Genomic DNA, 15,520 nt, shown 5'->3' with positions numbered 1-15,520 from the left:
GTAGGACTTTCTCCTTTGAGTCCAACTCTCTGTTTTTTATTGTCCTTGTTTCCTTGGAATTATTCTCCAAACCTCCATGAACAAACTATGTGAAAAGCTTTTTAAAATTCCCATCCCAGCTACTTCCTAATTGGCTAAGAGCACCCCTGGCTAAAGGGAAGGAGATAGCTCGCTAGGGATATCTTTGAGGTCTCTGAAGTGGAGAGAGGGGCTTCCGCAGACCGCAGTCCCCTTCCTCCTTTATGTTGGTAATGCTCTGAAACCCAGGATGCCTAGGATGGATGAGAGAGTGATCCCTGGCTGATAGTGATCCCTGCCCCTCCCTCTTTAACCCCATCCAGTTACCAGCAGGACACTTACCTCCCTACTTTCCAGGGTCAGGGTTGGGAGGGGTGGCAATTGCACAGGGGCTGCCAACCTTTGCTTGAGTTGGCTCAGCATACTGCCTCCTAGAACCAGGATCCAGTCAATTTAAGGGGATGGAGTCATGGAGGACAGGTCTTCATTCTACCCCCTAGGGCAAGTTATTGGAGAAATTCTTACTAGAACCTAAGATATTCTTGATTCCTGTCTACCGCTGAGGCCACAGTGACTTTTGTTCTTGGTTGAATGATATATTGATATTGAGGGGCCCTTCCACTCAATCTGATAACTTTCCAGATGTCTGTGTTTGAGACTAGAGGATTTTGAACTGCGGGGCAAAGGCAAGTATTGAAATCCAAGTAGGCAAGCGTGACGTAGAACAGAGTTGCATGCTCAGTATGCATGCAGCCAATTCCCACGCCTTTATCTGTGGCAGACATTACTAATCAATCACAGCCCTCATTCCTCCTGTTATCACATGTGGCCTCATAACCTCTGTCCTCAAAGTGCTCCAAGAAGCCACCACCAACCTAAGAGTTGGCACAACAGAGGAAAGCTCGTCCAAGGATGTCATGCTGAGAGAGGGAGGCAGAGGTGGCAGAGGTGGCAGAGGCCACTCCAGCCTTAGTCAGTGTGAATAGCCATCCCCTATTTAATAAATGCGTAAACCAGGAGGGCATTCTGTGGCCACACGTGGCCTCCTTTGGAAAATGATCCCTCTAGCTGCAAAGGGAGTTTTTATCTCTCTGCAAGGGAGGGGGTGGACCACACTCCCCCAAGCCTGGAGAAGCAGTATGTGTAATTTGACTCCCGTTTCCCCGTGCTTAGCTATTACATAAGCTTCTTTAGAAGACTGGCTGGCTTAGCACCGTGACTGTGACTGACTAATGCGTTCGTAGACATCATGTCATCTTCGCATGTGCCCCATCCTTGGCACCTTTGTTCTGTCCCCTGCAGCCGCCTCCACAGTGGCATTCTTACCCATAAGTAGGTGGGCCTCTCTGTGGGTTCAGGTCCAAGGAGAGAAGCTCAGCATGGAAGATGGTTGTGTTCACGGGTTTTCCTTCACCCCTTCGAGCTGTGGCTTCCTGGGAAGTTTTCTCAGAGCTGAGTCTGAGACAGCTGCCTCACCTTCACAAGTAGAAATGAATCTAAAACATCGTCAATCGATATCTACTTGCAATGGTTCTTCCACACTGTCTAGCCTGGTGGTTACCAAGTGCTGGGCTGCAAATATACATGATAGAGTCTTACTGCTGATACAGATGATCTGTCTGCCAGGTTGGGACTGGGGTTCACTGAGCCAGTCCCACCTCCAACCCGATATGGACCTTCTCTCTCTGCACCCTCATGAGTGACCATGGAGTTCCTGGTGGTGGGGACCCCAGCATCACACCATGGCTGGGCTTTGAATCACCAGTGTTAGACAGTTCTTCCTCATTCCAGGCTGATCCTACTTTTTTTTTTTTTCTCCCTGCGCCACGCAGCATGCAGGATCTTTAGTTCCCTGACCATGGATCGAACCCACGCCCCCTGCAGTGGAAGCATGGAGTCTTAACCACTTTCCGCCAGGAAAGTGCGGGGCTGATCCTACTTCTTCATTTTGCCTGTTTATGATCCCAACTCTGCCCTCTAGAGAACAAATCTAATCCTTTCATTCATGGCTTTCATTAAAGCCTGGTCTTATATTACCAAAATGGCCCAGCCAGTTCAGACAGAGGTCAACTGGGCTATTATCTCAATGTTGGACATGATTCTTTTCCTGAGAGAGCTCAAGATGCTTTAGTTACTTGATCGATCGCTCTGTTCTTGTTGAACTTGTGGTTTTCGAGTCCTGCCACCCTCCCCTCTCCTCCATCCCTGCCCCCCACCCCCCAAGGTCTTGCCAAATTAGGTTATAGTTAGTGGGCTTCAGAGAACAGTGACAAATCAAGGCCAAGCCCAGGGCCACCACTCAGAGGTCTGAATGAAGGAGCACAGCTGGGAGAGGCAGAGTTAAGGAGCAGACCCTCAGGGACCCGAGTCCCACAACAGATTTAAAACCAGGATGTCTGTCTAGGATGCCTGTGCATGAAATCTAGAAGGTTCATTACAGCAAGGGTAGAACAGAAAGTCTACAGAATCCCATGAGAATGGAGTTGGTGGGGGGACAAGGCTAATTTCTAATTCAGATTTTGGAGCACCAAGGGCCCCAGAAGTCTCTTTGTTCATGAGTAAAGCATCTTTATACTGGGGGGTGGGGAGTGAGCAGGAAGGGGGAAATGACGCTATTATTCAAAGGAACGTGCTGTGGGAGGGCGGAGGTGTGCATCCTTTAGGAGAGAAAGTGGGTCCCAAGTGAGCTCGGAGCAGGGAAAGCCGGTGCAGCGTTTTGTTTTGCTTTTTCCCTCGTGCTCAATGGTACAGGAAGCACGAGGCGCAAGCACTCACGGCCTTCCTCCAGGGAGCTGCCAAGGTTCCCTGGAGAAGAATAGCTGAAGAACAAGAAAAAAAACTTAACGTTTTCTGTTAACAGTGTGAACTTTGAGGCACTGTCTGACTCATGTTTTAAAGTCTCTTCAATTTGAATTCACCTTCCTTCGTGTTGTTTTTCTCAAGGCACTGGGCTCGAGTCCAAAGATGTGTCAACCAGCCGCTCCTCTGGGATGGAGGCGTCGCAAGGCCTGGGTCCCCTTCCCCCACCTCAGGGGGCGGGGCTGCCGTGGAAACCTGGCTTTGGCCTTCCCACCCTTCTTCAAGGCTGGCCCCCAGCTTGGGCCTGGAGGGCCATAAGATGGCCATTCTAGGGGAAGTGGAGGTATCTGGTGATATGCCCCAGCAAGAGACCACTCATTCTGATTCAGGCAACATCTCCTTCTGGGGCTCCCATTCCTGCATCCCTAAAAGTAGCGTAAATGTCTGTTAGGGTACTCTTGGCTACAAGTAACAAAATCAATTCAACTGGCTTAAATAATAAAGGAGATAAAGTCCAGAGGTCCCTAAATTAAAGGACCCTGTTTCCCTCCTCTGACTCCCGAGTATTGGCCTTATCCAAAGCCCGGCTTCCAGCAGCAACTGGGGTTCATGCTTCCCGTTCATAGGCATGGGAAGAGACAGCTTCTGATTGGTCCAGCTTAGGTCATGTGCCTCCCCCCAGCCAATCACTCTGGCTGGGCTTAGGCTGTGGCTCATGGACTCTGGCCAATCAGCACGGAGTGATAGGGAACTACACAGACCATCACCAAGCTGTGTATTTCAATGGGCCCATGCCTTTCTTCTTCTTCTCGTTTCCTCAGAGACATATCATCCCCCAAACAACACTCTTATAATAGCCTTCTTTTCATTTTGGGGGGAGGGGAGGGATTCTGCAGTGCACGCTGTCCAGCCCTCCTCCACCTCGTCCCCAAGCGCAGCCCCTGCTTCCCTACGCTGCTTGTTTTTCCTTTTCTGCGGCAGCGAGGGTTAGTGGATACACCAACAGGAATCCAGTTCGGCTTTGTCAGACAGCAGTCAGAGGCTGAATCAAGGCTTACTCCAACTGCCTGTTCCTGCCTCACTGAGGGTCAAGGGCGTTGGCCTCAGACTTGGGGCTGCCCAGAATCGGGCTACTTTGGTTCATCCACCCAGACCTGACACAGCCACTGGTTGGAAAAATTATCAAGTACCGTACTTTGTTTTCCCCTTGCTTCTGATTCCTCTTTTCACAGCGCACACACTTCCTGGATAACCTCAGCCCAACCTGGCCTCTGCGGACCCCTCCCCCACCCGCGTCTCTAGCCTAGCCATTCCATTAGCTCGCGTGCCCACATCGTGCCCAGTTCTCTTCAAGATGGTCCATTCGGATGCTCCCACAACACACTGGGCTCAGTATGTCTCCGTGGAGCTGGTTTTCCTCCAGTGAGGTCCTCCTTGGGGATCTCCTTTAAGAGTTAATGATGCCTGGAATTCTCTGGTGGTCCTGTGGTTAGGGCTCCAGGACGCTTCCACTGCAGGGGGCATGGGTTCAATCCCTGGTGGGGGAACTAAGATCTCGCATGCCATGCGCAGCGGCCAATAAATAATAAATAAATAAAAACTCCCCTACCCTTAAAAGAGAGAGAGAGAGAAAAAAAAAAAGAGTTGATAATGCCATTGCTCTCCTGGGTCCTGGCATTTTGGGCTGTGTCCCCATCACCAACCAGGGCTATCCCTGGAAGTATGGGCAGGGGCACCGGTTCTCACGACAGAGCCAGTCCACAGCTCATAGGAGCCAGGACTTCTGTGGGCTGCCCCAGCACCCAGGCCAGTGCCCTGTCTTGGGGGCTGCCCAGCTGCTGTGTTAACAGCACTGATGGCAATTCTTTAATTAGACCAAGCAGGGTTTTCTTGGACGGGGGTGGGAGGAGGTGTGTGGGTCTATTGGGGGAAACTAGGTCACCTGAAAACCAGCAGTCAAGAGGGAGCTGTCCTGGAGCCCCAGCTCCAGGGAACCCAGAGGGGCGAGCCGGGTGGGAGCTGGCAGAGAGAGCAAAGTCAGAGAAAATGTGCTCTGGCCCCCTTTTTTGGCCCTTGGGAGGCATTGTTCTCACCTTTCTCCAGGGGGCTGGGCAACTGCCCTTAATTCCTTTACCCAAGCAAACTGTCCAAGCCAGGGAAGGCACAGCAGTGAGTACCTTCTGTCTGCATGGGGCCCACCACCCTGAGGCCCAAGGAGGGAGCACTATACTGGGAGTCAGGCCCAGGGTTCAAGTTACTGCTCAGTCTCTGTATCCCGTGAGTGTGTCCTCCACTCCCTTGTGCCTCTGTTTTGTCATCCATCCAATGGGTAGGGACTGTACCTGTCTTTACCCTGCTGTATACCTAGCTCTCAGTGCAGTCCTGGCCATGTGATAGACGCCCAATAAATGTTTGTCAGATGAAGTAATGAGCTCCTATGAGTGCTTCTTTTATAAGATTGTTGTCACTGAAGATCAGTGACCAGGACGGTTTCCCAAATGTCAATCACGATTTTTGCCAGGACGAAATACCATCATTATTTAATTTTTCTTTGCTATCACCTTGTAAGATTTCCACTGAAGTAGATTTATTTTTAAAGGAAATTTTATTTCACTACCATAAATAAACACTAACTGTGAAACCAAATCCACAGGGGAAAAAAAAATCATTGTTATTACATTCTGTCTTAGATACCATTTCTTGCCCAAGGCTATTAGCCTGAGGCCTGCTTTCTCTTTGTTTAGGAGGGAAATTGACATGGTTATAAACATGGTTATAAAGATGTCTATTACCAACGAACTATTAGCACTTTCTTCTGGAGACAATCTGATAGACTGAAAAAGAAATGAAAAGGAGGTAACTTGGTGTCTCTGATTCCATGTTATATTAAGTCTTGTCCTGAACTTTTGAAAATTCCCTCGGTATGGGTTCTCTTTCTACACTTAGGGAAACACCTGGCTGGGATGATGGCTGAGGAAGTTCTTGGAAAAGGATTAAGGGCTTTAACAGGGTGATTGATATGATTATTCTTATCTTCAGTCTTAGCATGTTTTTGGTACCTACCACTTAGTAGGTGATCAGTGAATACTTAATAATGAAGAAATGAGTAACCATCTGTGTACAGAATCTTAGGGCTGAACGAAATTGTACAGAACACTTAGGCTGATCTGTTATCAGTAGAAATTGTATTCTCCGGTGAGTGACGGAGAATTTGCCACCTCCAGAGACAGCCACTGGACCACAAGCCCTTGTTCAGTTGCTTGTTGGACAGCTCTGGAGGCCAGGTGCCTGTTTTTTTTGGTGCACACCACTGTTCCCCTATGCCTTGGTCCTGTTCTGCACTGGGGAGACTCACAGACTATCTTCTCTTTCTTGTGCAGATTGGACTTGTGGATATTTGGAGACTGCTGTCTCATTCCGCCTAAGGCAGGGCTTGCAAACTGAAATGACCATAGGCGCTAGCAAGTGATGCCAATTAGTGAAGGAGGTCAGGTAGGAGTAATGGGGGGGGAAGTAGTGGGGACTATGGGAAATTAGATGGGCCCCATCTAAAGGGGACAGTCCTACTCCAAACCTGCTGATGATTGCCACGTAAGCCCAGTGTGGCCAGGTACGGAGATGTTCTAAGAAAAGCTGAAAATCTGATTTTGGATATAAAATCTTCAAGTTTTAAAAGTTAGCAATGAATGACAATACTGTAAATCATGGTGTGGGCCAAAAACCAACCAAGCAAACACACAAACATGATGTGGACCACAGGGGACTTTCTGGTTGTCTGGCCTTGTACCACAGGTTGCTCACTGCTTCCCACAAGACTTCTGTTCCCATTGGGCTGGGCAGTCCCATCCACTTCCAGCCATGTTTGTGCGTGTTGGTTCCCAGAATTTCCTCCATGGTGTTCAGCCCCTCTCCATGCCTTTGTACATTGCCAAGCTCCCATGTCTGCCCTCTTCACCTGGTGGACTACTCATCCTTGGAGTTTCAAATCAGTTGCCTTCTACTCTGGAGAGCCTTTTCTGATAACCTTAGGCAGAAAAGGTCTTCCATTTTCTAGCTGTGTGATGTAGGGTAGTTTACTTAATCTCTCTGTGCCTCAGTTTTCTTATCTGTGAAATGGGGATGATAATAGTACCTATCTCATTAGGTCATCAGAAGGATTAGATTAGTTTACAGATAGATGACAGACAGGCAGACTTGGGTTTCCTAGAAGGCAGAGCTGATCCTCAATCCATCTCTGAACCAGAACACATCGCAGGGCAGGTTTCATTGTTTGATTCCTTGAAGAAGTGGGGGAAAGTAAATATGTGGTCCACTAGCTCCCAGTGAGTTCTGACCATCATGATGATACAGCATGGTTGTGAATTCAACTCTTCTGAGCTCCTTACTTTTAAAAAGGAATGTCTATCTAAATGACTAAAAAACAGTGAGCACGCCAAATTCTGGCAGAGAAACTGGATCACTCACACATGGCTGGTGGGAATGAAAAAATGGTACAGCCACTTTGGAAAATAGTTTGACAATTTCTTATGAAACTTGTACTCTTGGGTATTTACTCCAGAGAATTGAAAACTTATGTTCACACAAAAACCTGTACATGAATATATTAGCCCCAAACTAGAAACAACCCTGATGCTCTTCAATGAGTGAATGGATAAACAAACTGGGGCACATCCATAAAGTGGAGGTACCACTCAGCAACCAAAAAGGAATGAACTACTGTTATGCAAAACAACTTGGATGAATCTCAAGGGATGTTGAGTGAAAAAAGTCAATCCCAAAAGGTTACCCACTGTCTGATTCTTTTATATAACATTTTTGAAGTGACAAAATTCAAGAGATGGGGAATAGATTAGTGATTGACAAGGGCAAGGACAGGAGTGCATTGGGAGAGGGAGATGCGGGATCCTTGTGTGATAGAACTGTTTGTATCTTGACTGTGGTGGTGGATACACAAACCTACACTTGTGACAAAATTGCTTAAAACTCAACACACACACATACAAATGAGTACATATAAAACTGGGGACATCTGAATAGATTGATAGGTTGTATCAATGTCAGGTTCTTGGTTTCGACACTGTACTGTAGTTTTGCAAGATGTTACCTTTGGGATAAACTAGGTAAAGTTTGCACGGGATCGTTCCACATTATTTGTTACAACCGTATGTAAATTTATAATTATCTCAAAATATAAAGTTTAATTGAAAAAGCATTGCAAGATACTCAGAACAAAACAAAAGGCAACCAAGGGCAGTTTGCTTGTTTCCTGCTGAGCCTTGCCATTGGCTTATGTTTATCCTTTTTTTTTTTTTTTAAAATAAATTTATTTACTTGTTTATTTTTGGCTGCATTGGGTCTTCACTGCTACACGGGGGCTACTCTTTGCTGCAGTGTGCGGGCTTCTCATTGCAGTGGCTTCTCTTGTTGTGGAGCTCGGGCTTTAGGCGCGAGGGCTTCAGTAGTTGTGGCGTGCGGGCTTCGTTGCTCCGTGGCTTGTGGGATCTTCCTGGACCAGGGCTCGAACCCATGTCCCCTGCATTGGCAGGCGGATTCTTAACCACTGTGCCACCAGGGAAGTCCCTGGCTTATGTTTACCCTTGAGATCAGGTCCACTCAGACCCCAGGAGCCTTTGCCCTCTGAATATTGCCAAGCCAACCCCTTCCCCATTCCTCCTGTGTATGCTCCAGTCTCTTCAGGGAGAGACCTGAAGAACATTCTGAGCTCCTGAGGGTCCAGCCGAAGGCTGCATCCTGGTCTTTAGCCTCCTGAGGACCAGCAGCTCCAGAGTGAAGCAGGGAACCCAGGAGATTAACAATCACTTGCTGAAGCCCAGTGCTATGCTGATCCCCTTTGTGATAGTGAGCATTTCCACAGCACATAAATGTAGACCTGTACCCAGCATCCTGCAGTCTTCCACCAGCCTTGCCCCCATGGGTTCCCAGATGTGCTGTGTTTACGTGTCCCTGCTTTTCTTCCTCCAAGCTTGTTTCTCTTTGCTATAACTTGTTTCTCTTTGGTATAACTTTTTTGGTCAGCTCTTTCTTCCTTGAACATCCTGTAAATTCTGGGAGGTGGATACAAAATTTTACAGGTGGGAAAACAGGCTTAGAAAGGCTCAAGTTGTTGCAAGACCTTTTCCTTCTGCATCTGAGAGCCCATAGGGTCTGTGCTTACAGGAAGACAGCACCCACTTGGCTTCACACTGAAATTTTGTTGACTTCATGTTGCCCAAGAACTGATGAGAGCAAGAGGTGTGAATTTTTTTTAAAAAGTCATCCAAAGAGGAAAACTTCAACTAAGGTTCTCTAGGTCCCAATAGTTCAGCAGCTATTTGTGGGTCTTAGGACACCTTTATACTCTTAAGATTAAGGTTCCCAAAGAGCTTTCGTTTATGTGGATTATATCTGTCAATATTAACCTATTTTGTCATTAATACAGAGACATTCAAAATATAATCCTCATTCCTTTAAAACTAACAATAAACCCCTTCTGTGTTATAAAAAGAACCCCCGTATGTGTTATAACAATAGAACAACCTTATATGAAATTACAATATGACCACCCGAAAGTAAGGATTATTATGTGACCGTGATGGAGGTGTTAGCTAACAGTGGTAATCGTATTGCAGTGTATCAAATCAACATGTTGTACACTTGAAACTTACATAATGTCATAGGTCATTTGTATCTCAATTTAAAAAAAAGAAAAACAATAAGATAGGGGGAAAAAAGCGTTTGGAACGTGGGGCCGGGTGACATCATCAGATCGGAGTTTTGAGCCTGACAAGCTTGTCCATGTGTGTCTCTCCCCTTCCCCGCCACAGGCTCCAGCATGCGGCCCCAGCCCCGCAGGAGCCCCCATGCCGCCCCGGCCCCCGGCGCGCTGTGCTAGCCTCCAGCCAGGGCACGGGGAGGCGCGGAGGCCATGGCCAGCCACGTGGACCTGCTGACCGAGCTGCAGCTGCTGGAGAAGGTGCCCACGTTGGAGCGGCTGCGCGCCGCCCAGAAGCGCCGGGCCCAGCAGCTGAAGAAGTGGGCGCAGTATGAGCAGGACCTGCAGCATCGCAAGCGCAAGCACGAACGGAAGCGCAGCACGGGCGGCCGGCGAAAGAAGGTGTCCTTCGAGGCCAGCGTGGCCCTGCTGGAGGCCTCGCTTAGGAACGACGCTGAGGAAGGTAGGTCACTCCTGGTCCTGGTTGGTGGGTGGCCCCCTGGGCCTCTTGGATTCTGGGTTCTGTGCCAGTGGAGGGGAGAGCTGGGTGGGTCTGGCCCTCGCCCACGTTTGCGCAGCCCCACACATCTTAGGAGATGGAAGCTCCTAGGAAGGGCTCTGAAATCTGAGACTTCTTTTTGAAAACAAGAATACCAGCCTTTGGCTAATGAATACTCATTTTCCTTCCCTCCCACTAATATTGACGGTCAACCTACATCTTGCGCATTACTATTCCAGATATGGTGGTGAACCAGTTGGATTTGGTTTCTCTCCTCCAGGAGCTCAGTACTCACAGGACTTTGCATTTCCTAAGCTCCTCCTCTGTACGGCAGAACTGTCTGCTGGTCCCTTTTATTCGGTCTTCACTTTAGAGGTAGATGGTTTAGAGGGGTGGAGAACAGCATAGGCTCTGAGGTTAGATGACCCAGGTCTCAAGCTGGTTTTGGGAATTATCCCCTGGGTGACCCTGCCAAGCCTCTTCAGCTCCCTGTACCTTAGTTTCTGCCTCTGTAAAATGGGGATAATAATAGTATCCACCTCCAGGGCTTGCTGTGAACACTAAAATAGAGAATACCTGCAAGTCCTTGACATGGTCCCTCCTACTGTGTAAGTGATTAGTATGTTTTAGTTTATTATATTGTTACTATATTTTATTACATTATATTTATATACATTTATATAAAATTATACTTGTATAAAATTACATTTATTTAAAGAGTGTCCAGCAAGTCTAGAAACAGAGACGAATGTACACAGTGTTGTCTAGGACATTTTCACTCTGTAAAACGGATGAATAAATAAATATGAACACATATATGCATTCCTATAATCTGTTTCCAGATTTTATGGATACCCTGTACTTGTTATATTTTATTCAGTTATTGTCATTATGTGTTTTATGATCCAGATATCATGATACCAAAGAGGCAGGTACAATAATACCCATTTTACAGATGGGGAAACTGAGACCCAGCAAGGTTCAGGAACTTGACCAAGGGAGGAGAGCTGGAATCAGAACTCCTAGGATCCAGGCTCTTGTTCCTGGCTTCATGGCCTCGTGGGTTTGCTCCCCATTATAAGAGTGAACAGAGGATCGGTGATTTGGCCAAAGCCCTCTTCTCTGAGCATGCTCTGAGGGGGTCACGCCTGCTCACTGTGCAGCTGAGATGTGTCCATGCATCCCGTGTTCCCCTCAGCAGGCTCTGGTCCCTCCCTGTATATGAATCCCTTCTGCCTGTCCTTGGAGGGACCTAGCCATGTTTCCTGGGTCCCTCTGGCCTCCTGTCTCCACACGCCCCCCCGCCCCCAGACACTTGGTGCTAAAGCAGCCAATAAAAGAACTGAAGGGTGGAGGCATTTACCACTCCAAAGAGTATTAGGGTTTACAAGAGTATTAGGGTCCTCAGGTTCTAGAACCCTCTGAGAAGCACACTTCCCTTTCTGCCCTGGTTACAGAGAGCTCTGGGAACTGAGTAGGGAGGCATTCCCGGAACCAGTCAGCTGCAAAAAGCGCAGCCAGAGCCGGGGTGAGCAGCCCCTGTGAGAGAGGCGTGAAATCTCAGGCTCCAGGGACGTGGCCCTGCGAGGCTACTTCCCACGTGTCATTTGCCGGGTGACGCGTCGGGTACCTCCCACTCAGTGGGCGGCACGTCATGACGTCTGATTTTGTCGTGGGCGGCGCTGCATCAGCCCTCGTTTCACACTCATCTTCCACCCCCTTCTCCCCTGCCTGAGGCCCCTTTCCCCTCGCTGAAGGGGCTTTTCAGAGGCTCTGTGAGCCGGATGACCGGCTGCTTCGGAGCATTCGTGCCTCCCCCCAGCCTTCCGCTTCCCCAGGCCCGGCCCCCGCCCCCTGGCCCGCACCGCGGCGCGCTCCCACGGGTACAGGTTAGAAAGAGTGCTGGGCTTGGGTCCAAGGTCCAGGGGCCCCTCGGCCCTGCATGTGACCTTCAACGGCTTGTTTCACCTCTCCGGCTCCAGTTTCTTAATCTGTAAAAGGGGTTTTGAACGCTTGCCCTCAAGGGGGTGTAGCAAGAATTAGACAAGATCCTGGATGTCACAGCTCTTTGAAAAGTGACCCTGAACCCTGCACCAGCATGGTGATCATTTTAACACACTTTTCCCTATGTTTTTTTTATTTTTATTTTTTAAGACTTTAATGTTTTTAAGAACCCAAATACATGCTTCCGGTAAAAATCAAACTACATAGAAATGTAAAGAGTAAAAAGTCCCGTCCATCCCTCTTCCCTTCCTTCCTCCCTCCCTTCATTCCTTCCTTCCTTCCTTCCTTCCTTCCTTCCTTCTTTCCTTCCTTCCTTCCTCCCTCCCTCCCTCCCTCCCTTCCTTCTGTGATTACTGCTGCTCTTAGTTTGATGTGCTTCCTTCTGGGCATTTTTCTTACTTACGTATTTGTAGACTTGGCGAAATAAAGAGCTAGTTTGTGATTTTTGTTTGTTTTGGTTTTTATGTAAGTGATAATATACTCGATACATTATTCTGTAGGTTTTTATTTTTACCCAGCAGTGTATCTTGGAGGTGTTTTCATGCCAGTACAATGGGATAATAGATCTGCATTCTCCTTTTTAATTGCTTCGTAGTATTCTGCAGTATGGATTCACCAGCATTTTTGAACTACTTCCTTTTTGTTAGGCATATAAGTTTTCAGTAGTTTTGCTTTTGCCACAGTGAATGTTTTGTGCACACATGCAAATGTTTATCTGTATATTAAATCTGAATAAGAAAAGTGATAGATCCCCCAGGCTGTTCCCCTGACAGCCAAGTGAGAGTGGAGGGCCAGAGCACTGCGCCCCATGGCAGGCAGTTGGAGTGCGGTGAGAGGTGCCCCTGGGGTCCACAGTTATCTGGGTTTTGAGCGGGGGTGTGGAAGCTGCCAGCCGCCAGCAGGCGCTGTCACCAGACTATGTTCAGCTTCCTGGCAGCATGACCAAGCCCGGTGCTCCCAGCTGGCTAGGACGGCTTCTGCATGCTGGGGAGCTGGTGCCGGGGCAGCTGCTGGGGCGTTAGCTGACAGTGGGATGGGAACGTGGGGTAGCAGCTCCCCCGCTCCCCTGAGCTCACAGCAGTGGCTGAGTCAACCTCCTCCACCTGCCAGGGTGATGTGAGTCATTCCTGGAGTAAGGCAGTGCTGGGGAACTCACTGACTTTCCTTCTCTGGCTCCGCATCGCCTCAGGCTAATGTCCGGGCACCAGGGACCCTGCATGGCCTTGGACTTGCCTGAGCCCCATGTTCCCACTGCTGGGTATCAGTTCCAGCCACTTCCACCTCCTCTGGCTTCCTGCCCAAGCCCTGCGTTCTCTTACCTTTCCACCTTTGCATATGCGGTTCCCTCTGTCTGGAACACTCTTCCCCTGACTAAGTCCTACACCCTTCAGGTTTAAGTCCTGTGGTACCTTCTTGGGGAGCTGTCTCTGATCCTTTTCTGTACCCTTTCCCCTATCACTAGGTAGAGCAGTAACTCAGTACACAGCTGACTTGGGTCCAAGGTCCAGGGGCCTTGGCAGTGCAGTGTCGTGGAGAGAAGCATAGTCTCCAGAGCTAGTTATCCAGGACTCCCCATCCCAGCTCTGCCATATACTAGCTGCGCAACCTGGGAAAGTTCATTAATTTCTTGGTGCCTCGGTTTCCCCCATCTGTAAAAACAAGGATGATATAGTACACTTGCCTTAATTTAATCCTGTAGGATTAAATTGGGTTGACACATGTGGGAGTGGTATGGTAAGAAGTACATATGCTATACATATGATATCACTTCTATGTGGAATCTAAAATATGACACAGATGAACTTATTTACAGAACAGAAACAGACCCACAGACATAGAAAACAAACTTATCGTTGCCAAAGGGGAAAAGGGAGGCGGAGGGATAAATTAGGAGTTTAGGATTAGCAGATGCAAACTACTGTATATAAAATAGATAAACATCAAGGTCTTACTGTATAGCACAGGGAACTATATTCAATATCTTGTAATAAACTATAATGGAAAAGAATATGAAAACATATATATGTATAACTGAATCACTTTGCTCTACACCGGAAACTAACACAACATTGTAAATTAACTATACTTTAATTTAAAAAATTTAAATGAGAAGTACATATGATATAAATTGTTGTTATCCTGCATTATCTATTATTCTACACTTACATAATCTATTATTAGTGTATATTCTAATTGTCATCATTATTGTTATTTACCAAGTGCTTGCTTTGTACCAGGCTGCCTGCTTTACAGGCATTATCTCAGTTAATCTTTCCAGCAACCCTCTGAGGCAGAGAGTCAAACTCCATTTTTAAAAAACAGCTCTATTGAGGTTTAATTTACATATCATCAAATTTGCCCATTTTAAGTGTACAGTTCAATGATTTTCAATAAATTTACAACGTTGGGAATCCATCACCACAGCCTAGTTGTAGAATATTCCATCACCCCAAAAAGAAACTTTGAGTCCATTTGTAGTCATTCCCAGTTTCTACTCCAGCCCCTGCCCCAGGCAACCACAAATCTATTTTTTGCCTCTATATATTTGCCTTTTCTGGACATCTCATTTACATGGACTTATATACTATGTGATCTTTTGTGATTGGCTACTTTCATTTAGAATAATGTTTTCAAGGTGCATCTAGGCTGTGGCATGCATCAGGACTTTATTCCTTTTTATTGCCCTATAGTATTCTGCAGTATTGATGTGCCACATTTTGGGGACCAATTCACCAGTTGATGAACATTTGGATGGTTTCCATTTGGGATTATGATGAGTAATGCTGCTAAGAACATTTGTATGCAAGTCCTTTTGGGGACATATGTTTTCATTTGTCTTGGGCAGTTACCTAGGAATGGAATTGTTGGGTCACGTGGTAAATTTATGTTTAACTTTTAAGAAACTGCTAAACTGTTTTGCAAAATGGCTTCACAATTTTACGTTCTCAGACTTCATTTTACAGGTGAAATTGTACATTGTACCCTTACATTGAAGCTGTGAGAGGCTATGTCACTTGCCAAGATCTCATAGGTTTTAAGTGTCAGACCTGGGACTTGAACCCAGATCTGTTGTCCCTGAAGCCCATGCTTTTAACCACCAGGTGGTCCTGGTACCTCCTGCTTTTTTTTTTTAAAGAAAATAAGAGAACCATTCACTTGTGGTTCTGATCTGTGTCTCTGTGGGCCTTAAGGACCCTGATGTTTCTGCTGGCCTCTTGGGCCCTTAGTGCTGGGGGGTCCCTGGATAAGCTCTTCATCCCTGTAACTTCTTTCCATGGCCACATGAGCCAGCCTCTCTTGACACCACCAAACATTTATTAAGTTGTCAGGGCTTCTGTTCTTCCCTCAGAATATGCAGGGTTTCCTTTGTGGAAACTGTGTTCACATTGAGGAAGAAGTTTGAGTGATTCTTCTATAGCCTGATTTTAACTCTTCAGCTGTTATTCTCGTGGTAAAGGTTTTCAAACTTTTTTTTTTTAAGTGGAAAC

The 15,520-nt window shown here is 47.2% G+C and overlaps 1 protein-coding gene and 1 long non-coding RNA gene across 5 annotated transcripts in view; one reads left to right on the top strand and one right to left on the bottom strand.

Moving 5' to 3' along the window:
• The window catches only part of LOC309645411, a 377,709-nt gene that overhangs the window by 196,491 nt on the left and 165,698 nt on the right, over positions 1–15,520 (bottom strand). The window lies entirely within an intron of this gene.
• PPP1R16B (protein phosphatase 1 regulatory subunit 16B) overlaps positions 1–15,520 on the top strand; it is a 101,870-nt gene that overhangs the window by 16,779 nt on the left and 69,571 nt on the right. For all 4 annotated transcript variants that reach the window (XM_082430197.1, XM_082430195.1, XM_082430198.1 and 1 more), the window contains exon 2: positions 9,642–9,992. In XM_082430197.1, coding sequence (XP_082286323.1) covers positions 9,743–9,992 — 250 coding nt within the window. In that variant the 5' untranslated portion in view covers positions 9,642–9,742. The remainder of the gene's footprint in view (positions 1–9,641; positions 9,993–15,520) is intronic.

Source organism: Balaenoptera physalus, assembly GCF_965194825.1.
Source record: "Balaenoptera physalus genome assembly, chromosome: 16".
NCBI classification, from domain to species: domain Eukaryota; kingdom Metazoa; phylum Chordata; class Mammalia; order Artiodactyla; family Balaenopteridae; genus Balaenoptera; species Balaenoptera physalus.
The sequence above is the reverse complement of the archived record's forward strand: the minus strand, read 5'-3'. Positions and strand labels throughout refer to the sequence as shown.